The 24,097-nt window shown below is 32.4% G+C and overlaps 1 protein-coding gene across 4 annotated transcripts in view; it reads right to left on the reverse strand.

Moving 5' to 3' along the window:
* Positions 1–24,097, reverse strand: part of PCDH10 (protocadherin 10) — a 46,387-nt gene that overhangs the window by 17,673 nt on the left and 4,617 nt on the right. Inside the window, exons 2-6 of one of the 4 annotated variants that reach the window (XM_010813743.4) lie at positions 23,551–23,609; positions 22,894–23,000; positions 15,308–15,343; positions 14,488–14,793; positions 6,846–7,480 (exon numbers count right to left, since the gene is read on the reverse strand). In XM_010813743.4, coding sequence (XP_010812045.1) covers positions 7,440–7,480; positions 14,488–14,793; positions 15,308–15,343; positions 22,894–23,000; positions 23,551–23,609 — 549 coding nt within the window. In that variant the 3' untranslated portion in view covers positions 6,846–7,439. Of the gene's footprint in view, positions 1–6,845; positions 7,481–14,487; positions 14,794–15,307; positions 15,344–22,893; positions 23,001–23,550; positions 23,610–24,097 lie in introns of those variants that run through there. The other 3 variants (XM_010813744.4, NM_001191151.1, XM_005217564.5) reach the window with 3 other exon arrangements.

Genomic DNA, 24,097 nt, shown 5'->3' on the forward strand with positions numbered 1-24,097 from the left:
ATCATGAGAATTATACTGCAGAGAGTCCAGTGAGTAAGCCATAAACAAAAAGTAAAATTTGAGCAGCTTTTTCAGGCATTAGTCAAAAGCGCTTATGACATCATTTTCTAGTTCTTTCTGACTTTGAAAGACAAAAGTATAAAAATATAAATATAAGGCTGACTGAGAGAATCAGGTTTACCAGATAACAGGATTTTAAAGAAGAAAAAGGAGGCAGGAAAAACTTAGAGCTTCTGTGTGTAAAGACTGATTTATGGCAGACATAGATACCTAGTATATCTTATAGAAAGACCCAATTTTCCACACTAATAGACTCTACACTTACTTTGTGTGATAATTTTAGGGCATTTGTGTCTCTCACCCAGGGCTCTCAGAACTCTTTGGAATAACAATATCTTGCCCAAGGCCAGAATTTACTCTAAAGGGTTAGTACAATTGTCAAAATTCAGATAAAGTCAAATTGGATATGGCCATCTGTTTGTATCATTTTTAAATTTTTTTGACTTGAAAAAATATGTTATTTTTCTACAATCATCAAATATATTCTGCTGCTTTCTGTATGAAATACAAATCTGTTGTTCCAAAAAAGAGTATTCTTTGTCAGATTATTTTTACTGTTTATTGTACATAATCAATATCTTCACTCACTGGAAATGCAGAAGTAAAATAATGAGAATATGAAATGTTAAAAGTTATAACCATGCTTTGTGACTAACATCATTATGAAACAAATAAACTTTAGTATTTGCTGTGCATTATGCTTTTGGTTCTCTTCTATGCGTTTCATTGGTTTTACAGATGAAAAAGAAAAACAGTCATACTGTACTTTTAAAGCATATGTATTATGTGAAAGAATATATACTGCAGATGTAAAATAGTGATATATCATGAAAAGAACATTTGGAGTCTGATTTTTCTCTGGGAGTAAAAGAAAGCATAATTAGTTCTATTTAAACCCAGAATTTAAATTTTCTCCATACTCAGGCTGATGTCATTGTTCCAATTTTAACTGAATATATGGTTGCCTTGAACACTTAATGAGTGCTTCCTTTGGGCCAGGCACTCACTGCTTTAAGTATGTTAAATAATTTAATCTCCACAATGAGCTTTTGAGGATCTATGTCACAGATGAGGAAAATGAGTTCCAGGAAGGTTAAAGAAATTACAGAGGTCACACAGCTAGTAACAGGTTGGGTCAGTATGTGAACCTTGGCAGACTGGCTCTCTAACTGGAGCTATTAAGTACACCTCACTTCTTTAATATGAGGATCAGAATAAAGATCCACTCTTGTAATTTTGTAGAAAGCTAAGGGTCCAAAGGAAATACCTGCGTACTTTGAGAACAAAATCAGAAAATGATGTCTTGTGAAATTAACCTTTCCAAACTATCATAAAGTCAAAATGAATAAAATTAGTGATGCTTAGAAAAACCTGTCCTGAAAAGAATAAGACTATAGTATTTTATAAGTACTTACTAAGGACACCACAGACCTTCCTGGAGGCTTGGGGGTAAATAATCCACCTGCCAATGCAGAAGACACAGGTTCTATCCCTGGGTCGGGAAGATCCCCTGGAGAAAGAAATGGTAACCCACTCCAGCATCCTTGCCTGGGAAATCCCATGGACAGAGGAGTTTGGTGGGCTAGAGTCCGTGGGGTCACAAAAGAGTTGGCTACAACTTAGGAACTAAACAACAACAACGACACCACAGTTCAACCAGGTGAACAGCTTCATAAAGAAAGAAGAAAACTTTTCATTGGCATTATAGTATGCCTGAGATTGGTTCATTCATTTTTTCAAAATTATTTCAAAGAAGGCTTGTATGAGGTATTATGAGGTATGGAGTGGAGGGATATCAATAACTAAAAATGCTTTTGCATGGTTCTAACACGGCCCAGAGTAGATGTCACTGAGATGACCAAAACTCAGTTATTTGATCTGTGCATGAAGCATAGTGTCCTTACAGAGTGAGGATGCCCGAAGTTGTGATCACCAGTAATAAAGCTGATCGGATGCCCTTTATACATTTTCAACCAGAGTTCTTATAGTATTTTCCCCTGGATATCTTCCAGGAGTACTTCAGTTGATTCAGTTATTACATTTGTATTTTAATTTTTGATATCGATCCTATTTTCACATCACTTTGATGAGTTCACGAGCCAAAATCATTTTCATATTTGGCCAGTCTTCAGAACATTCATATAATCTAGATCTAGGGCAAACAAAACTGAAGACCACCATGCCCACAATATAACAGGTCTTCAATAATAAGTTTTCTTGAATGTGGGTCACACTGTTTGGGAAGACTTGTTTAAAACAGCTGGTTAAAAACCTTTTTACAGTTTTAAATGGCCGTGGCATTAAAGAACAGTATTACAAACAATAGGACCTATGGATGTCTACCCCTCAGAATTAGAAAGTAGTGGAAATATGAAAAACTTTAAAAGGTTTTTTAAAAGACATAGATTTAAAATTAATTTCAAAGCAATAGAATATGCCCTTTGTGAACTACATTAAATGTTTTTGTTTAAAGTGAAGGCAATATTCCCTCATACTAGATACCTTAGCACACTTTTTATGAGCATTTGAAATCACAATTTCTATGAAGAATTCCTACAAACATTCCTACAAAATCCCTCCAAACTCAAAATAATTTAAGTTCTCCAGGATGGTGTTTCTAGATTTTGGGCTCAGTTTTAAGCATGAAATGAAAATGAAATTATTCAACGTCAAGTATTTTCCTAAAATCAATTCTAAAGTAAACCTGCACTTAAAAATGTATACTTTTCTCAGTAACATTTAAATAGTCAATATTTTGTTATAACTGAGAAATAGTTATCTTCCCATCATTTCATAATATAATTTTTAAATGTAGATTTCTCAAATCTTCAGCTTAATTCAAGTTCAAAGGAGTTAAAATTCATTCCATTTTACCGAAAAAAGTTATTGCTACATTGTCTAATACTAAACCCCCTTTACCTATATAAAACTGAGTGGATTTATATAATCATAAAATACTTTAAAATAATTATAAAATTATGTACTATAACCTGAAATTCATAGAGCTTATTTTATCACCCTTGACTGATGAGAATAACTATCACCTTATTTCATCTTCTCATGCCTATATTAAATAGGCATTCAGTAGTAGCTGCTACTATTATTAAATCTAGCATTAATGTTTAGCTAACACAATTCCCCTTTATTTTTCCTTTCTTAAGTGTGTAATGAATTTATGCCTCCACATTACCATGCTAATGCTACATCTTAATTTACTCTCCAAAGTAATCAACCCAAGATATAATGATCTTATATAGCCTGTTTGCTATATCTTCCAAAATAATTAAGAAAGCCTATATCACTACTAGGTTTAAGGAGAGTAGGTAACTTGATCTTGAATCACTAATGCTGGATGTTTCATTTTATTTGTGAGGCACGTCATAGTAACTAACACCAAGGGTTTTCCTTAAAATTGCTCAATAGAGGAAAATATAATACCTAAAGTAGAAAATTCTTATTATAAGAGAAACAAGCCAACTCAATGAAGAAAAGATCAATATTTGATGAACTAAGAGATTTAAAATATTTAAAATATCTTCATATAGATATTTGAAATCTATAGCTATGGGTTCTTTCTAAAAATTATTATTATATAATAAGAAGTCTTAAATCTTTAAGTCATAATACATACATTTAATAGACAAACCCAATGGTATTTATTGCACATACATAAAATATACTAGACATTTTCATACTCAGATTTTGCATTATTTTCCCAAGTTTCCTTCTAAAACTATGATTTCTTAATTTCTGTTCCTAGACATTTAATCATTCATTGCAATTCCAGGTGTGAGAGGGCAAAAAAAGGATTTAAGAAACCAAATATTTCCTTTCCAAAATTCCAAAGTAGAAGAGATAAGAAGTCATCTATGTAGAAACAGGAAGGGAAGGAAATATATAAAAGCACAAGGCTTTCTCAACTGCCTTTCTTTTCTCCCCTAGTAAAATTGAGCCTCATGCCTTCACTCCTTTCAACCAGGCCCAGTGTTAGAAACGCATTCTTCGGGAATACATCACAGGACTAGAAAGTGCTATTCCACCAAATCACAGTTGGCATATGCATACGTTTGTAGTTTGTAAAGCTTTCTAGGTAATGTGTTTTCATATCTCTCAGGAGCAAATACCAATGTCAGCGTCAGGATATTTACCATAGCATGTCATTTAAATCTCTCAGGATCAATATAGATCCTTTTTTTTTTTCTTTTCTGCTCTCAATAAAGACAGATTAACTGATCGCTATCTTATCTGTGTCATATTTGTTTAAACACTTAACATTTGCTTTGTTACCGATCCCCTTTTCTTCTCAATTTGCAGTCCTTCAAACCTTTTAGACTCTCTTCAGATATGCTATTTTCCAAAATGTTAATCTCTTTACTTTATTAAGTATCTCCTTTAAGCATCTTGATCTCCAATTTGCCACGATCTTCTAATCGAGACTCAAAGAAATGTGAAACAGAGACATTTCAATTTTTCTACTCTGTTGTCATAATCTGGTATTCAGGTCAACATATTTAAATATTTGTTTCTGTAAAACACTGCAAAATTAACAGAAGATTATGTTTCAATAAGAAGATATAATGAGATATATCAAGCACTTTAAAAATATTAGATGTGGTAAGAACTCCGAAGATAGTAAGAGAAATCATATTCAAAGAGAAAATATCCTAAGTAAATTGTCTTTTTAGCTTACACACTGATATATTTTAGCTATATTTGCTTTCCCTATGTTATCAGAGAGAATAACCAGCTATTATATTCTAGTTAACTCAAGTATACTGCACTATTTATGCCGTGTCTGTCCAATATACATATCATATATTAATCAAAGTTTTAAAGTAAAGATGGGTTTCCATCAACAAACTTGATTTTAATCATGAATAAAATTAATTATAAATGCAAATAAGAGTTATGAGAAAATTATGGAAGTTTGAACAATGACCAGACAGTGAAAAATAGCAAGCAAATTTTTAAGGAGAGAGAGTATTCTTGTGGTTATGCTAAACTTTAATAAACCTGCTGAAATAGTTATGGGTTAAACAGTAGGGTTTCTGGATTTGCTTTACAAAATCTGAATGAAGAGGAAGTATATTAGCTTTTGCATGAAACAAATTTGGCCGAGAACTGGTAATTGTTTAAGCTGGAGAATGTGGAGAGTTTAGTAAACTATTCTCTTTTTTGAATAAGCTTGAAATTATCCATCATTTCAAATGTTTAAAAACATAACTTAGTAGAATGTATGGGTTCTACATAATATTGTTCTCTGTTACCACTGTTCTTATCAAAAAGACTGAGATAAATCAAGAACCAATATATACTCCCCCAGGACAGATCTAGATTCATGACCTCCAATGCAACCGTCTGATGAACAATTCTATGGTAAATAAAACTTAAAGCCACATTACTAGTCACTAGCAGGGGGATTAGTTCTGGCATCAGATTTATTAAAGATGAAAAGTACAATAATTCTATAGGTCAATCTCCAGGTTTTCTAGATATTTCTAAAAATAAACTCATAGCAACTGTCAAACTATAACATTAACTTTCTTATCTGAGGACCTACCACCATTTCAATTAAACCTACGTGGGAAATATTTTATCTTAAATACACCATCAAGTGTACATCATCAAGACATCTTGCTACGTATACTTTATCTACTGTTGCCATTTTTGACTCAAAAACGTCCTACCATATGTTGCCCTTTGAGACAAAGCCCAACAGTGTTTAGTTAGGTATGAGAGAAGCATCCTACCCTATTTCTTTACCCAGGATGATTAACAATATAACCCAGCAAATATACCTTTGATATTGAGTTTATTTTATGTATTACTTCTAGGCTTAAGTTTTCCTTATCTTTCAAAACACTTATTTTGGAAATTTCTGACAAAAACATTTACAAATATGCTTTTTATGGAATAATACAGTAATTATCCAAATTTCAGCTGAAACATAGTTACTGGCATATATATAAATCTTGGAATATTTGATGACAAACTAATGTCAATTTTCTACTTTGTGTAAAATATACAGGTAAACATCCAACACAAGTGGTATTAGAATCTGGTGTGGGATTCTAGTCGACATCAACATTAAAGAAGAAAAAAAGCCCTACTGATTACAACATTTTTACAAGCAGTAAAAATAATGTCTTCCTTATAATATAGACATCTATTTTCTCTACAGAGTCATGGTTAATTTCGCTACATGATGTAATATGAACTGGTCCTCAAAAGTACAACTAGTAGTTTAAAAAAATAAAGGAACAACCAAACTTGTTCCTCTGATTGTCTCACTCATCTTTTCCTCCAAAAGCACTACACTATCATGTTAAACAGCTTCTGATAATGAAGTGGCAATTAGTTAAATAAGTTTACTCTTATTTTAAGCATAATCCTTGTTTATTCTTTCTCTGGAAATAGATACAATTAAAAATTAAACTTAAATTAAAAATATAATGCTTCTCTATGGGATACATAAATGCATAACTGTATCCATACAACAGAATTGTGAAAATAGGACACAGAAAATATATTTATAATCACTTGTTGAACTCAATGACTTAAAAGCTATGCTTGATGATTTAGATAGCACTTTAAAGTACAGGTTATACAACTTTTATTCAAATAAAGTTCACATATAATCTTTTAATCCTTAGTTAAAAATAATCTATCTCTAGGAGAAAGAAGTACCTAGGAGTTAAGTGCCTAGATATAATGTATAAACATAAAGTTGTATATTGTATCAAAGAAATAAGACTGGATTTTTTTCCTGTAAATTTTATACCTTACAACTTGTTTTTATTCATGTCATTTTGTACGTGATTACATTTTTGGGTTAAATCTTTCAAATCTTCTATACTGTCCCCACCTAAACTGATGTAGGTTATTAGAAATCATTAATGCAGTAATTAGGGAGTCTTATTGGACTTTAATATAAAACTTCCAAGATTATTATTATTAATGTTATTTGGGAAGCATTAAGTGGATCCACGTTATGCTGAGTTTAGTCTTGACTCAGTAGTATTATCTAATCTTGAACAATGAACGCTATGGTCCAAAACACTTTCTAAACTGTCTAAATGATGCTATCTAATTTCTATTAAAAGGATATCAGAAGACGCAGACTCACTCAAAAAAAGTCTGGCACATTGAGTATTGAACAATGTTTAATGATATTTATAAGCAATTGAAGTTGTAAATTCCAGACTTATATACAATATCTTTATAAATTAATGCATTTAAATTTTGACCCATGATCTTCAGAATGATGAGGCAGGAAAAATTCCCAAGTAGATATTCCTTTTGATTGATAATTCTATTTATATTTTAATTGATAATCTTCCTTTGTTAGGCTCACATGATGGACAAATGCTTATATGGATTTACTTCCAATGTACAAAATAAGAAAAAGGATGAAAATGATCTGTAATATAAAATGAGGTATATAAATAATATTAATATGCTAAATGTTAATTCAATAAAATGCAAAGTGTGCACAAAAAGAACGGTTTTATGTAAATAAAGAATCACTTACTAAGCAGTGTAAACATTGAATAAATATATAAATTAGTTTTATTAATTTTCTCTTCTGTATGTCCTTCAATATTTTATTTAACCATGTATCAATGAACTGAAAAATGTAATTAATAACACACAAATAAATACCTCCTACCTGGGAACTAAATAAGAAGAATAAGTGACTGTAACAGAGCAAAGAATGGAAGATATACTAGCTTTAAAAAATGTGAAAGATGAGAGCTTATGTATGAAAGTTGCTAGTAAGTAAAACATGTAAAGTATTGTTTTACAGATCTGGCAAGAAAGGGGAGCAATTAAAATTCTAAGAGAGTTAAGAAATAAAAACAAATATATTTCTTCCTTAGGATATGAATTCAATTCTTTGAATAAATCAAAAGAAATTTAAAATCTTAAGGTATTAAAAAAAACATCATATTTCACAAAACAGCTTGGTTAGGTGTATTTCAGTATTTTGAATGAGTTCAAACTCTGTCTTCCCTCATAAAAGCTTATAGACACTATTTAGAGATAAATTTAAGCAATTTAAAACATGTTTTATTAATTGAAAAAAGAGAGTTTGCCTGTTGTTCAGTCACTAAATTGTATCCAAATCCTTTGTGACCCCATGAACTGTGACCCACCAAGCTTCTCTGTCCATGGGATTTCCCAGGCAAGAATACTGGAGTGGGTTACCATTTCCTTCTCCAGGGGATCTTCCCAACCCAGGGTCTAACCCCCATCTTGTGCATTGGCAGGCAGATTCTTTACCGCCGAGCTACCAGATAATTTGCCTAGAGATATCAAAACTATGTGTAGTTGTTGTTTAGTTGTTCAGTCGTGTCTGATTCTTTTGTAACCTCACGGACTGTAGCCTGCCAGGCTCCTCTGTCCATGGGATTTTCTAGGCAAGATTACTGGAATGGGTTGCCATTTCCTTCTCCAAGAGATATCAAAACTATGTGTAGATGTGTGTGTAAATTAAAATACGATGACAGCATTAAAGAAAATTTGGTTACTTTAATAACACTTATTCATCCATTAATTCATTTCCCATCACATAATTACTTTGCACTTATAATATGCATAGTTGCATAATGAGTCTAAATATGCCAAGAGAGTATCGGTTACTAACTAGTTTCACCCAAAGGCACAAATTTTTAAATGACATGTTGTAAGAGAAGCACTGCTGTCTAAATAAGTAAAATGCAAATTGTCCACAGAAACTGTCAGATATATAGATTTAAAATGAACTGCTCTGTTTCATATCTGCACCTCAGAAGATTTTTATATCTTTCACTTTAAATCATATTAGTTACAGAAGATCATTACTCAACAACTAAAGGAGAAGAAACAATATAATCTTATAACATCTCACTTATCTAGAGTATAAGAAGGTTCCAGTCAGCTGATGCATCAGTTAACTGGAATAATGATATGAATTGTGAATAGATTACCATTTTTCAAAACAGTGCAATATTGTAAAATTCAGTGAACATTGAATTCTAACAGTAGATATATAGAGAATATGAACTAGATCAGGTTTCTTCTGATCTTGAGTTGTCATATGTTTCCTGCTCACAGAGTTGAGGTGAGTAAACTTTTTTGACTATGAGAGATTAATTTATAATTACAAAATAAAAGAATTTAATGGAAAAATAGAAAGACTGGTGTGATTCAAAGACCAGAGGTTTGTCACAAAGAGATAAACCAAAAAAAGTAATAAATTAGTTAGGCTCACAAATCTAGATGTATTTTTATGAAGATTAGTGAGAGAACAAAAATCTCAGAAATAGGATATTTTTTTTAAAGCAGTACAACTTGAAGAAAAAGTGAACAGAAACAAACATATCCATTTTAAAAAAAGGAAAAAAAATATTGAAAAAGATGTCCATTCATTTAGTAATGTAAGGACCTAAAAAACAAAAATGTTAAAAAGGCCACATATAAAAATACCTTTTGTGGAATTTAATATTTGGTAAAGTGATGCTATGTTTATGACATTAGAGGAATATACAAATCCCAAAGAGAACACTATACAAGGATATAAGGGTAATCTGTACTGCTAAGAAAAGTCATTTTATTTTGAATTCTATATATGCTCCTACACAATCTTGACTTTAACACTCAGAGGGCAGGTTGAAATAATGAAAGGATTGGAAAAGGTGTGACTCAACAAAATATACTCTACAATTTTAAAAAGTTCTAGGTAGAAATAATATAGATACCAAAAAGAATTTTTCCTAAAATGATGGTCACGAATGGAAAGTCTAGGTTAAAGTGGCAGCAATATTTTAAATGCAGTGTTTCCAAATTCTGACATCTTTTCTTAACACTATGTTATGTATGATTCGGGTTGAAATTTCAAAAGGGCTCCAAAGTAGGCAAAAACAGGTCAGGAGACAGCTAGAGTGATTTTTTGACACATCTGGACCACTCTAAATGTTATTTGATATGAAAACAGAATCAATTGCAACACTTTTTTTTTTTTTAACACTTTTCAATAGATGGTTTCCTACAGTCCTAGGATTATAGAAAATTTCATGGATTTAGGATTTTCAAAAAATCATATCAATGTAGGCTTTTTCACTCTATTCGATATAATTTATTTTGTATGATTCCTTAAACAAATAAAAGAAATATTTCACAAATACAGTTTAGATGAAACTTCATTAGTCATTTATAAGTGTCTTCAATTCTTAGGGAACGATTATGTTTTTGGCAAGAAATCAACAGGTTTCCAAGACACAAATCCTTATATCTTTAGTACTGTATTGTTTAGGCTGATTTAAACTGAAAGATATACTTGCTTCCAGACAAAAAAAAATCTGGAGATAATGTTCAAAATGTGAAGCCAAAATCATGAGCAAGAAAGATTACAAAAATAATATTAAATGAAAGTGAAGTCGCTCAGTTGTGTCCGACTCTTTGCAACTTCTCTTTGTAGCCTGCCAGTCTCCTCTGACTCATTTGAAAAGACCCTGATGCTGGGAAAGATTGAAGGTGGGAGGAGAAGCGGACAACAGAGGATCAGATGGTTGGATGGCATCACCGACTCAAAGAACATGAGTTTGAGTAAACTCCAGGAGTTAGTGATAGGCAAGGAAGCCTGGTGTGTTGCAGTCCATGGGGTTCCAAAGAGTCCGACAGGACTAAGCGACTGAACTGAACTGAACTGAGGCTCCTCTGTCCACGGGGATTCTCCAGTCAAAAATACTGAAGTGGGTTGCCATTTCTTTCTCCAGGGGATTTTCCCAACCCAGGGATCAAACCTGGGTCTCATGCACTGCAGGCAGACTCTACCGTCTGAGCTGCCAGGGAAGTCCCCAATATTAAATATATTATTTTAAATATTGGGATTTTCTAAATTACATTAATGATATAACTTTTACCAGTTATATTCTTGAACTTAAATTACTTTTATGTTCCTTATTTGCTTGGACTATCTAGATTGCTTTATATTTAACTTACCGTGTCACTTGAAACACGTTAGTTTTAAATCACATGTTTACAGTTTTAAAGAAAGTATTGAATTCCATATGAAAGAATATAAGGAATTTTAAACTCCAGAGAATATTTTTATTTCATTTTAGCAAGTGTTGAAACAATTATTAACTTTTATTAAAAGTTAGTTATGTTTTATTATTCTAGTAAAAATTAAAGGTAAAGCTAAGCTAAAATTTACTAACATTTTAAAATAAAATCTAAACACTGCATGACCATACTCTACATGTTTACATTTATTGTCTCAATCTTTCAGTGTATTCCTTTGATCCTTAATAGAGTATTAGAAATCTACAACATAACACAAATAAGAGAAGGCATGGCTGTAAAGCGCTCATGACTAATGATGTTAAATATTAACAGATAAGTTAAAAATTACTCCTGATTAAAAAGTTCCATTTCATTAAGTGCATTATATATATACTCTTCATGGATCTTTTCTTATACATAGAAAAATGAAGAAATAAAATCGAACACAGGTTTTTTAGAAACACAAAGTATGTTTTTAAAACATGTATATACACACTTCTGGGTAAAAGTTGTTTTCCTCCAATTTTTAATTTTAACTCTAGCATTCAGAGGTGTAGAAATGGAAAGTTCTTGGGTGCAATGACCTCATTTGTATTATTAAGCGTATCACCATTTCCCTGGGATCATTTCTAAATGATAGTACTAGCTTCATAAGGCTTTTTTTTAGGGCTTCACAAAAGTAACTAAATATACAGCTACTTTTTTTAACATCAAAATGTACATTATGTTCATTTAAAAACTAAATGTATGTTTAGCAAAAGTAAAACTGCTTTCTCAAGAATTATTTAAACACTCTTGATTTTTAAAAAGGTATTTAGTGCTGATTTTTAGTTTCTTTAGTAACATAAGGGACGTGCTTTTCAATTTAGATGATGAGAATATTTTCATTTCTGATGATACATGATACACATATTAACAGCTACCACTATGTGAATTTGGGGGCAAAATACTCAGGAATGGATGGTTCTGATTTAGTTTGTATAGTTAAATTAAGCATAAATTGACTATGCTTATTAAGTCAGAGGCACAAGGTAATTTAAAGATAACTGTGTGTCTAAGATGACATTAATCACTGGAAGTTAAAAAATGTTCAGATATGACTAAAATTATATGAAGAACTGAGGAGAGTATAAATAAAAACATCAAAATAGCTAATTTTCTGCTTCTTTTTCATCCTGGTTACACTTTACTCCAAACCCTAAATTGTGAACAATGTGAGCTGAGCTGACTAAAACAGAAGACATAAATTGCTACTCAAAATTAATTGATTATAATAAACATCTGGATAATATGCAAAAAAATCTTAATTTTCTTAGTAAAATAATACATGCATTCTTTGATTTCTAGCAGTACATATAACTGATAACATATTTCATAATCCCTGAAATCAAGGATCTAAGTGAAAATACTAGACTTCTAAAGTAGAGACACTGGCATTATAATATATGCAGCATTAAAATTTTTATCAAATAAAAAATGTTACCATGATTTTTTAAAATTAAAAAGAAAAACTAGTCAGTAGAGAAAGATTTTTATAGATGTTCAAAATTTCAGTTCTATAATGTAAATGAAACTTCATCAAGGTTGGTATTCACTAAGAGTTAAAGAGGGTGAAGTGATTTCTCACTATATTTAATGTAGAATTACCATGTAATATATGCTAACAGAAAATATTGTGTATTTATTTAGAAATACACATTTGAATTAGTCTGAACCATATACACTTTGAATTTTTGCCTTGACATTACTGATAATATACTTCTGTAGTGTATATTCTTACTTTAAGTGAAACACTAGTGAGAATATGTTGTTTTAAATTTGGAAAACTTTGGTAAGTAAAATTTTAAATCCAGAATTTAGTTTGAGGGGCAAAGAGTGAATTATAGTCCTTATTTATTAAAATTTGATTTTAAGCTGCTTTAAATCATAGTGTATGCGGATGTGTAAGTTAAACATTAGGACTTTAGCATCCAAATTACATCTATAAGATATTTTGTTAGATAATTCAACAAAATAAGTATTTGTGCCCTCATATTTCATAACTTTATAAAATGAAGCAAAACAAATATCAATAATTTATATTTATTTGGTTCTGAAATGCTAATATACTATATTATTCCGAAGTAATTTGAAAAACTGAATGCAATCCTTCTAAATACACAATTTGATCACTGTTGCTATCAGAATGGACGTATTCAATGGCAGATTCACATTTTTAATAGTAAGATAATAACTAACTCTTATTATCAATATCCAAAGTTGTAGTCAGATCCTTATCCTCCATATATTTAATCCATGACTTTCATATTTACATAAAAGGGCTAAATTCTAGTTTTTTCTTCCATTTAAGTATTTTTTTCATCCCATTTCATAAGTCATAAAAGAAATAATATATCTGCAGTGGCTCATTTTTGTTTCTAATTTATAGTTCCATTATTTTTATTTTTTGCACTGGAAGATCAAAGTAAGAAAATGACACATACATTGGATTTGCTGTACAAGATGAAAATCATCTTTTGATTAAGTTTTTATAATTTCCATTCTTATCAAATATTAGTTGATGTTGTTTGATCAAAATATTGAATCATCAGTGGTATTTAACCATTAACTAAAAAGTAAAGATTCCTTTATAGCAGTGAATAAATGGAATAATTTCCTTAGCAAGACCCTCAAATAAAATATACTAAATAATCCTAAAGCATTTGTTTTTCAGCTGATTGTATAAAATAATCCACTTAGAGACTAGGGTCCCCACATCGAAAGAGCTGAGTACAATGATCAAAGTCTCAATATTAGAAGAAGAACCTGTTGTTGTAAATAAATGAATAATATTGCTGCAGTAATATGCTTTCATCATGTAGTTCCTCTGATTCTGATAAGTGACTTGAATCCATGCCAACATATTACTAAACTATGCAAAATTATCAAACTGATGGCTGCAATGTATTCTGAACTTAGCCTAACATGTTTAATGTCTTTATGGGAAAAGGATGACTAAGCAATAATGCTGGTATCGATAAGAAAACAAAATTTCTCTGTGAATTGAGTCAAGAGATGTTTTTTCCGCCTTACATAAGCCCTTCAAAACACAAGGAAATCAAGTAAACAGGTGAGCAATATTCAAAGGAAATATGAAGATCATTCGAAAAATGTTTTCAACAACATCAGAAGTTATGTTTGATTTAATATACCAACCCAGGAACCTGTCTTCCTGTTAAGTATATTCGTTTCTGTATTGTATAGTGCTGCCTGCATCCCAGAGTCACTTTTATCTTTGTTTTTGAAAACAAGGTGAATTCTATTTTTACTAAGAAGAAGGGCACGTTGAACTTTATTTCCTGAAAGGGAAGACTTTGATACAGCCTTTTATGTAATACTTACTCAAATATGGTGGTTTGTAAGGCGCTCGTGTATTAGACAGCAGTCCATCCAGCTCCTTCCTCTCCAGGGTGCTGTGAAGGGCCTTCTCTTTGCCGAAGGTGGAGAAGGACCTCTCCGCCCCGGGCTGGGCTTCTGGAGTTTCAAACACTTCAGTGTCTGGAACAGAGTCCATGCCAGGAACATGCAGATTGCTACGATAATCAGCAGCCTGGCGTCCATCAGAAGGGACAAAGGAGGGCATCCAGCACCGATCTGAGTGGCCAAGTGCTTTACATTCCTCGGTGCAGTTGGAGAAGAGATCCATACCTGTGAGTAGAAAACAGAGAAGCTACGGATGGAGGCTTCATCAACATGACCAGCTGCTTGTGTCTGTGCTCAGTCGCTCAGTCTTGTCCGACTCGTTGTGACCCTATGAATTGTAGCCCACCAGGCTCCTCTGTCCGTGAGATTCTCCAGGCAAGAATACTGGAGTGGGCTGCCATACCCTCCTCCAGGGAATCGTCCTGGCTTAGAAGTGAAAAATTACAGGCAATGTAAAGAGTAATAGGTAAAGGTATCTTAACAGATTTTTCTTATGTTAAGAAAAATCTGACAGGCTCCTGACAGGAGCCCCAAATCGCTTTATATTATTTTGTTAAGTGTAGGACTCTTGGCAAACAAGGTTCTGAGATAGATGCTGAACTTGTCAGGATGTTGAGGGAAAATATTGACTCTAAATTATTTAAATAATTAGAAAATAGTGAGAATCAATATTAAGAAAAAGAAAATCTGTGAAATTTGTAACAGAAAAAATAAAACCCAAGTGGAAAGCCTTCATTACCTGTAATTTCTAATGATGATAAGTCATATTTTTTTCCTAAGAGACAAAAATGGAAGAAATATGGGAAGCGTGAGTGATGATATTTAGATAATAAGATCTAGACATGAAATAAAAAGTGAAATTCAACAGACACATGGCATACATATGGATACACCAATAAATAATAAGAATAAAACAAGAGTGGCCAAGAGCATGCTTTTTTAGGATCTTAGAAAATGACTTTCTACAAGTTATTTTTCAGTGACACTCTTGTAGTCCATATTACTACAAACTGCTTATCATTTACCACTTAGACAAGCCCAGAACAAATGGCTGTAATTAGTGAAACCAAGGTAACCAAGTGCAAGGTGAGTCAGCTGCAGACGCTATTGGCGAATACCTTATTACTTGTTCTATATTGGAAAACACTTGTCCCAGACAACACAGAAATGTTTGCTTACTGATCCTAGAACACCAAGATTTCAAATGACACCTTCAAGTTTCATTGTCTCCTGTATACTGACAAGAATATTAAACATGATATTTATGACCCAAGAAAGCTCACTCAGTCTCTTAAGCAAAATATCATTTTGGGGCACTACAGAATACTATCTGTTATTCAATTTGATAACTAGCATTATGTAAAAAAGTAAGCACACAAACAAAAATCACATTTTAATGTGTTTCTAGACAGAGCAATGCATTTATTAAATGTTTAAAAATAGGATCAATTAGAAATAACCAAAGAGTGATTATTCTGTACATCAGAAACACTCAAATGCATGAAATGCCTGGTGTGAAAAAACCAAGGATTATTTTTTTAATCAAGAGAGTGTAATGAAAACACTTGTTTGTTTCTTCTATAAATATTATGAGTGACTTGAGCTCTTGAGCAAGTTTTAGTTTGTAAAATCCTGACACACAATAATTTACTTTTTATATGCATATTTTAACAGCTCTTTATATAATACAAAGAAATAAATTTGTCATAATTACTAAGCCCCCAGATTATCCTCAAGTATTTTGGAGTTTAAAACAGTTAATTATGTAAATTGCTTAAAGAAATAACACCAAACTTCTTATCATATATTAATTTCACGTTATAATGACTTTTTAAATTTTAAATTAAACTGTGTATAATGCTGGGGCTTTCCAGGTGGCTTATTGGTAAAGAATCTGCCTGCCAAGCAGGAGATGCAAGAGAGGGGAGTTTGATCCTTGCACTGAGATCTACTGGAGAAGGAAATGGCAACTCACTCCAGCTTTCTTGCCTGGGAAATCCCATGGGCAGAGGAGCCTGGCAGCCCACAGTGCATGGGGTCACACTGAGTCTGACAGGATTTAGTGACTCAACAGCAGCAGCAAGCATGTGTGACTAAATCTGACTTAGATTATAATAATCTATTGATAATTGTCATGCATAAACCCAGAACTAAATTACTGATCAGTGCATTATTGAGGAACATAAACATGAGCTGAAGCTGGGATAAGGAATCAGACTAAGATCAGCCAGTGAAACAGGTCAACTATTTTCTAGACACCAGGGAAGTTATCTTATTCCTATAAGGAGATAGGTATTAGGAAAAAAAAAAAAAAAGAGGAAGGGAAGAAGAATATCCCTGATGCACACTGACACAGCAGGTAACTAGAAGCTATAGAACCAGAGAGATCTGTATGTTGATGTGCTGTACTCTAAACACTCCCTATTTATAGTGTGATAAGGAATAAAAGGTCTTTTTGATAGATGGAGGTACCATTAAAATTCAATTATGGGCAATTATTTAAAAATAAATTTATATCATATTAAATTTGAAGTTGATGGAAAAATTCAAATATTAAGATAGAATTATATTACCAGATCCTGATAAAGATGGGTACTAATGTAAAATTTGGAATTAATACAATTTTTCATCACATAACTGATAAAACCCTTTCAAATACACCTCATGAGACCATTAATAGTATTTCACATCTTTTTGAGCACTGTATCCAAGGATTCTTATAATTCTGAATATGATAATCACACAGAAAAGTTTTAATGATCTAGTCTCTGCATTATCTTTAAGATATTTGAAGGTACTTTTATGAGATGTTAGAAGGTACTTTTATTAGAACTTGTTTTCATGGCTAGTTGATATTCAATTGTGCTAAATTTCTTCTCTTAAAGTATATGGTTTTCTGCCTCTTTGACTTATTAGACGCTAGTTAAAATTCCCTTAGATGATGAAATAAAGTTCTCTGACTTGAAAACCTGCACAAAAAAATTATCATGTGCATAACAAGAAAAGTGAGAAATATGATAAAGTTTTCTGTTGGATAAATAGTGTTACCTGCCTGGAAGGGGAACAACACTTGTACATAATGTTCCTCATAAATTTATGAGCTACTCCTTTTAAAGTGGGATCCCCATAGTGATAACACAGCTTTATGTAACTACAAGGACAGGGAAGATGGCACACCTTGTGCATGAGTATGTTTCACACGTTTTACCAACAAAACAAGTGTACTAATTTCTCATGAGGAAAATATCAGACGTAGAAACAATTTTTTTTAATCGCATAAAAAGTATATCAATAAATTTCAAGTAAGTTTTTGAAATGTTCATTGACAAAAAAATTTTTTTTCCGTTTCATATGTATAGTTTGAGAACCAAATAAATTGTGCCCATTACCTGGCCTCACCTTAGGGAGCCACTGAAAGATGAAAATGACTTTATCCTTTTTCATATATCACTAGTCCCCATTAAGTATATTATTTTAATGACCAGACAAGCAGAGGCATGTTTAAGTTTTGTGGTGGTCAGTGACTGCACAAAGGACTGGAATGCCAAGTATTTCAGTACATGGGACATTTAAAAATGCGTGTCTTTCACACTGCTTTTGGAAATTTTTAACATCTCAGGTTGAAGGCCCAAGAGAAAATAACTTCAACGTCATGTCATTTCTTTTCTCATTCAAATGCCCTTATTTTAGAACCTGTGAGACTTGTATAGCAGAAAAGTACAGGCCACACCTGAGTTATGAAGTTTTGGTCATTCTTAAGAAACATTTCAACATACAGATTTTATTTGCAATTTCTTGTAATTTATTTTTTTCCACTTCTTGGAAATGGTCTGTTCTACATGGCACGACAGCTGAAGTGATAGACTGCCTGTTATATAGAGATATATTTAGACAAATTTTAAAATACATCTTTTTACACTAGCAAGTAACTTGATCCCTTATAGTCAGAGGCTGTGATATTACCACTGAGAACAAACTGTGATTTCAAAAATGTAATTATAGTCAATTTGTTCTGTTTTCTGATGAATTCAATACAACAAAATTACATGGACCTTTCTCATGTAACCTTCTCATTTTTTCTTCAAAAAATGTATTTTTCCCCAAATATGATAAATTAGTTAAAAAAATCAACACACATATTTTTGAGGAAATTGTAAGTCTTCTTTTAATTATTTAACACTGGAGAAATTAGAGATATTAACAATAATCACCAAAATTTCTGTAGTTTTTGGTTTGGTTTGGGAGCAGAGATTTTACAACATAATTCATCTATGAAAAAATCAAAACATGCAGATCAGAATTTTCTCACTACTAACACATTTCAATATGTTTATATTTTTCTCCATTTTATCTTAATATTTGTTTTATATCTTTTTCAATTGTAAATGTCTTGGCATTACCTAGTTGTAGCTCATATTTTCAGCAGAAACCTTAGAAAAAAGCTTTTGCTTATTCAGACTATGGTATAAATTCACCTTATTTATAAAGCCAGAAGCTAATTGCCAATATCTAAATTCTTATTGGAGTTGAGAAAGGGAAATTTTTAACTTTATGATAGGCCGAAAATTCTTATTGATATTGCAGTAGTAGTACAATGGCTTAATTTATTTCATGATATATGTTTTTCTACTAGTATGAAAACACTGACAATATAAATCACTTTTTAAATTTATAGTCAAGTTTTGACCATGTGTCATGTACAAGTCTCCTAATAATTAGTTAAGAAATAAACACATTTAGAAGCTAACCTGTCTTTTAAATAAACGAAAAATTTAGAAGAAGAGAAATTTGAAAAATTTCAGGTAAACTATAACAAGTAACATTAACTTATGAGGGTTTTCTTCTTCAATATACATTTTAAGAAGGTCAATTACTAAAAATAAATTCAAATTTAATCTTAGTGTGCACATTGTGTACTTAATAAATGGGGTGGGGTGGAAACAACTACTTACAGCTAAATAGATCTCCTTAGATCTACCTCGGATAATACTAAAATGTTTAAGACTATCCAGCTAAAAATGTTGTATCAGTATTTAAATCAGACAAAAAAATCTGTCTTTTAATCTAATGGTATTATAAAATTGAACATATACTAGTTTTAAGTTCACTTTGGCTTTTTTTTTTTTTTTTTTTTTGCTATTTAAGCTGTGATTAATCAGTTTCTCCCCTTGTGATGGTTTATGCAAGCATTTACCACATCTCCTTGGACTTCTGCCATACCTAACCAATACATCAATAGTGTACTGAAAAAAACGGAAAGCACCTTGACAAGGCTATAGAAAGAAAGTACCACAGACCCGTGGTCAAGTCGAAGAATTCCACACATGGAGCCAGGTGCAGTGGAAAACTGAAAAAGCTTATGTGATTCTCTGTGCAGCTGCCTCCGTGTTTAAAGCCCTTCTATGAACAAGATTGGTGACTGCAAATGGCTTAGAGAGGAGAAAAGCAAGTGGGGGGGAGGGAGAAAGAACAAAAAATAAAACTGTTCATAGAAGAATAAATGGAAGGCATATCCAAATAAATAAATACAAATTAATTTTAACACGGAAAATGAAAATGGGAATAAATAAAGACTTAGGAAGCTTAAACAGTTGAAGAACTAAGCTAAACAGTGTATACTATGTAACATGAAATGAGGTATAAACTAGAGAATTCAGAATTCATATCTTTTCAGTGTTGTTTTCCCATGATAGTCTAACTTTCCCCTTTAAAACCTAAAGCTGAGTGGGATTTGCTTATTAGCTCAAAAGTTTTTCATATCCTAACACTGGAAACAGATTTGCTATAAAGAATATTCTCTAAATATTGCCAAATTGGAAGATCATCCTGGTTGGAAGATCATCCTTTATTTCCTGGTTGTATAAGGAAATAAAGCAGATGTACCTGTTTACCTGAGACAGGCTTAACTTTTAGGAAATTAGCTCTAGCTACTTGGTGTGAAGTTTATAGTACACAACAAAGAATGGACTGGAAAAAAGTCATTAAGTAAAGGCATCTTAATTCTCTGCATTTAGGGTTTTATACTTTAAAAGGTAAACAATGTAAAATCATTTTAACAATAAAACTAGATATATTAAATCTGACTGCAATTCAGCACACAAATGTGTAATTATTTCTTAATACAAGTGTGTTAATACAATTCAAAAACAGCTATCATTATGCCCAGTAGGTTGTGGCAACCCTATAAATGCTAATGAAATAGATCCACAGATTGTTAATTCTGTCATACTTTTACATGTTAAAAATCTAAAGACAGAAAAAAGAATTTGCCATTTTAATAAGAAAAATGAAAACTACCCTGCTTTTAAACATGTTTTCCAAACACGATTTAGCATTTAACATTTTCAAATGTTTTGACATCTCAAATAATTTGTAAGTAATGTTACCAAAATGGCAACATTGAGTGCTTGCGAAATAAAAGAGCCGCTGGGAAGGCACATTGATAAGAACATATTCCCATCCATCTTCCAAATTTAGCACTTTTTGCAGATGTTTATTCCTTTCTCTTTCTTCAGTTAAGTTATTATGGCTCATTATGTCTGAGGAACTAAACTAATTGAAATGTTCATTGAGACTGGAGTGTTACAGAAAAAAAAAAAAAGTAAGGGGGAGTGGGAAAGGAATAAAATACACCCACAAGGAAACATGCAGCGGGGGATTTTCTTTTTTTTAATGTTAAACATTTTGTTTCAAAAGCTTTAAAAGGCTGACTATGAAATCAGAAACTGAAAAAAGAATAGGAATGAGCAATTCCAAACATACACCTTTTAAAAGATAACAATAAATCATATGTCATATATAGGCCAAAAATGAAAGGGACTTTGTACTCAAATATAAACTTCTGGCAAGATCTGGTTTGTTGTCGGGTTCCCAGACACTAAATAGATGCTCTGTTCACTTAGCGTGAAGGCCCGCAAGGGGCAGGGACCTCCGGGGATTCTTGGCAGTTCTCAAGTCTCATTAGGTCTGCATATTAATGACTTGCAGCAATATAAAGAGACCCTTGAGCAGTCTTTTCGCCCCCTCCTCTTGCCTGCGTTTCCCAAGGCCAAGGCAGCCTCAGACACACCACACATGAGCCAAGTGAGAGGCCTGCAGCCACTACTGCTGCCAGGCGACGGTGGGGCGGGTACTGCCCTTTGACACACTGCCTCAACACCTTTCAGAGGTCCATGGAGTGTGTTAAGGAATGGGTGCTCTCGAGGATCAATGTTACCTTGAAAATGAGAACCCTATCTCCCTATGGCTTAATCATTAACCAAAATAAACCTTAAAAGCTCAAGTGAATGAAGTTGAACCTCCAAACAGTCCAATGATGGGCGTTTTTTAGAAGTGACACAAGCTAGCTTGCCTTTGCATTGCTTTATGTGTCAGATAAACACAAAACTCAGTTGAAAGAGAAAAAGTTTAAAAAAAAATTCAAAAAGCATCCTTCATAACTGAAATGCAAATAAAGTAGAAAGAAAATCCAAACCTTGTGAAACTGTTTTCATTAAGGTACATATTTTATTTCTTTTCAGTGTCTTCTTTAATTATTAGTAACTAGAGTTATCAGGATTCTATAAAACTTAAAGGGGACATGTATACAGGAGAAAAGTAAAGTAAAATAAAGTAAAACAAAGTAAAAAATATGTATCACATTGTAACTCCCATCAGGGAATACCTTCAAGCTTATATGCAAATACACCCAGAAGTCAACTTTTGAACATGGATCCTGTTGAAAATATGAGGAATGCTTCAGAAAATGCACATTATCAAATGTTTACTAATGTCCTGAAGCCTAAGAACCCAGATTTGGAAATCCGGCTTTCAATGTACTCATGACTTTTAATCACCATTCCTTCTCTCATTCAATATTCAGTGGAATGTAAAATGCATTGCTCTGGAAATGAGAAAATTTGGATTTTGGTTCCCAGTCATCCACTTATCTTCTTGTGACCTTGTGCAGGTCAACCAATTTCATTCATCTTCTGTTATTTCATCCATAAGCAAGTCTAAGAATAGCTTAATTGACTGAAGACTGGGGACTGGACCAGGTGAGAAATCTATGTCCTTTGTATGCAATATAATTCCCCGAAAGAACATGACATAAAAAAGAAAAGTTTCATGATCTCACGTATTCCACAATGAATTTCTAACTTTCATTCTCTAAAGGAACGTTAGACTGTACTACAAGTCCCTTTGAGTATACAATTGTCAACATAGGATGACACCAGTTTTCTGTAGGTTTACTAACACTAAAAACTACCTATAACATCATCCTCTCAGGATTTATTTTTTAAAAAACCACTATAAAAGTCAGCATCGCCCTTTAATCACACTTACCAGCTGACTGGCCGCGGTTGGTGGCGTCATGATCACTATCTCCCTGTTCACTGTCTCCATGACCACTGTCCTTAGAGCTTACTATGTCGGCTTCCTGGAATGCAGAACTAGAAGTACAAAAATGTGAATATTAGAATAAAAAAGATTGAAGAAACACAGAAAACATTCTTCTGCCACCACATGGTCACCTATGGTGCTGCAGATGCTTATAGCTCTTGATTTCTGCTTAAAGCTAGTTTTTAAAACCTTAAGCCTAACTCTCCAACACTGAGCATCAGCAGTCAGTTTGAGCCCTTAAGGCATGTAAAGTTCAATCATTATTCTATGATTGGAGCTAAGCATATGCTTATATCATTTTCATAGGACAGATATATATGTATATGTCTGGAATAGTTAGAAAGATTATCAGAAGCAGCGCAGGAGTGTAAACTGACAAAATATTCAAATATACTTAGTGGTTGTATATAAAAGAAACACACCAATATTTTTTAATTTATTGTCTAGAAAACCTAATACAATCAATATTTATGTCCTGTCCTAATTGGAAATATTTTATCATTTTCTATTTTGATATTGAATAATATGCCTAATTCCTACTTTTAGTAGGGCGTAATTTGTCTATACACCAAGCTAGGAAAAAAAAAAAGGAGTCCATACCTGTTAACTCGGCGAGGTCTGTCAACTAGATAGCTGAGCTCTGCTCGCTGGTGTTTAGTCTAGAAAAAAAATAAATAAATCAAGAGCATTCGAACACTATGGGTTTAACTAACAGTCTGATTTTGAGGCTAGGAACTATTTCTAGCTTAAGGAATTGTGTACATTTTTAAGGAATTTCTAAGCTGTTCTAAGACCTCAGACTAGTTTTTATAAAGACTAGTGCTAGTAAAGACAAGAAGATATGCAGATTTTGCATATCTAGATTTACAGTAAAGGTTAAAAAAAATACACAAAAGGCCAATTTTAAGTGTGTGTGTGTGTGTGTGTGTGTGTGTGTGTTTTAAGGAGAGAATGCAAATAACCTCATAGCTGGCCCTCATAAACTACTGTCTCCAATAGTCAACCTAGATATACGCTGCAGTCTTTCTTTCAGTGGCCTAAAAAAGTGTTTAGGTGCATACTGGTTGACACAAGAAAAACAGCACGCTCAATAAGCAAAAAGGTTGGATATTTTATGGAATTATTTTGTTGTTTATTTTCAAAATGT

This window comes from Bos taurus, chromosome 17 (genome assembly GCF_002263795.3).
Source record: "Bos taurus isolate L1 Dominette 01449 registration number 42190680 breed Hereford chromosome 17, ARS-UCD2.0, whole genome shotgun sequence".
Lineage (NCBI taxonomy): Eukaryota > Metazoa > Chordata > Mammalia > Artiodactyla > Bovidae > Bos > Bos taurus.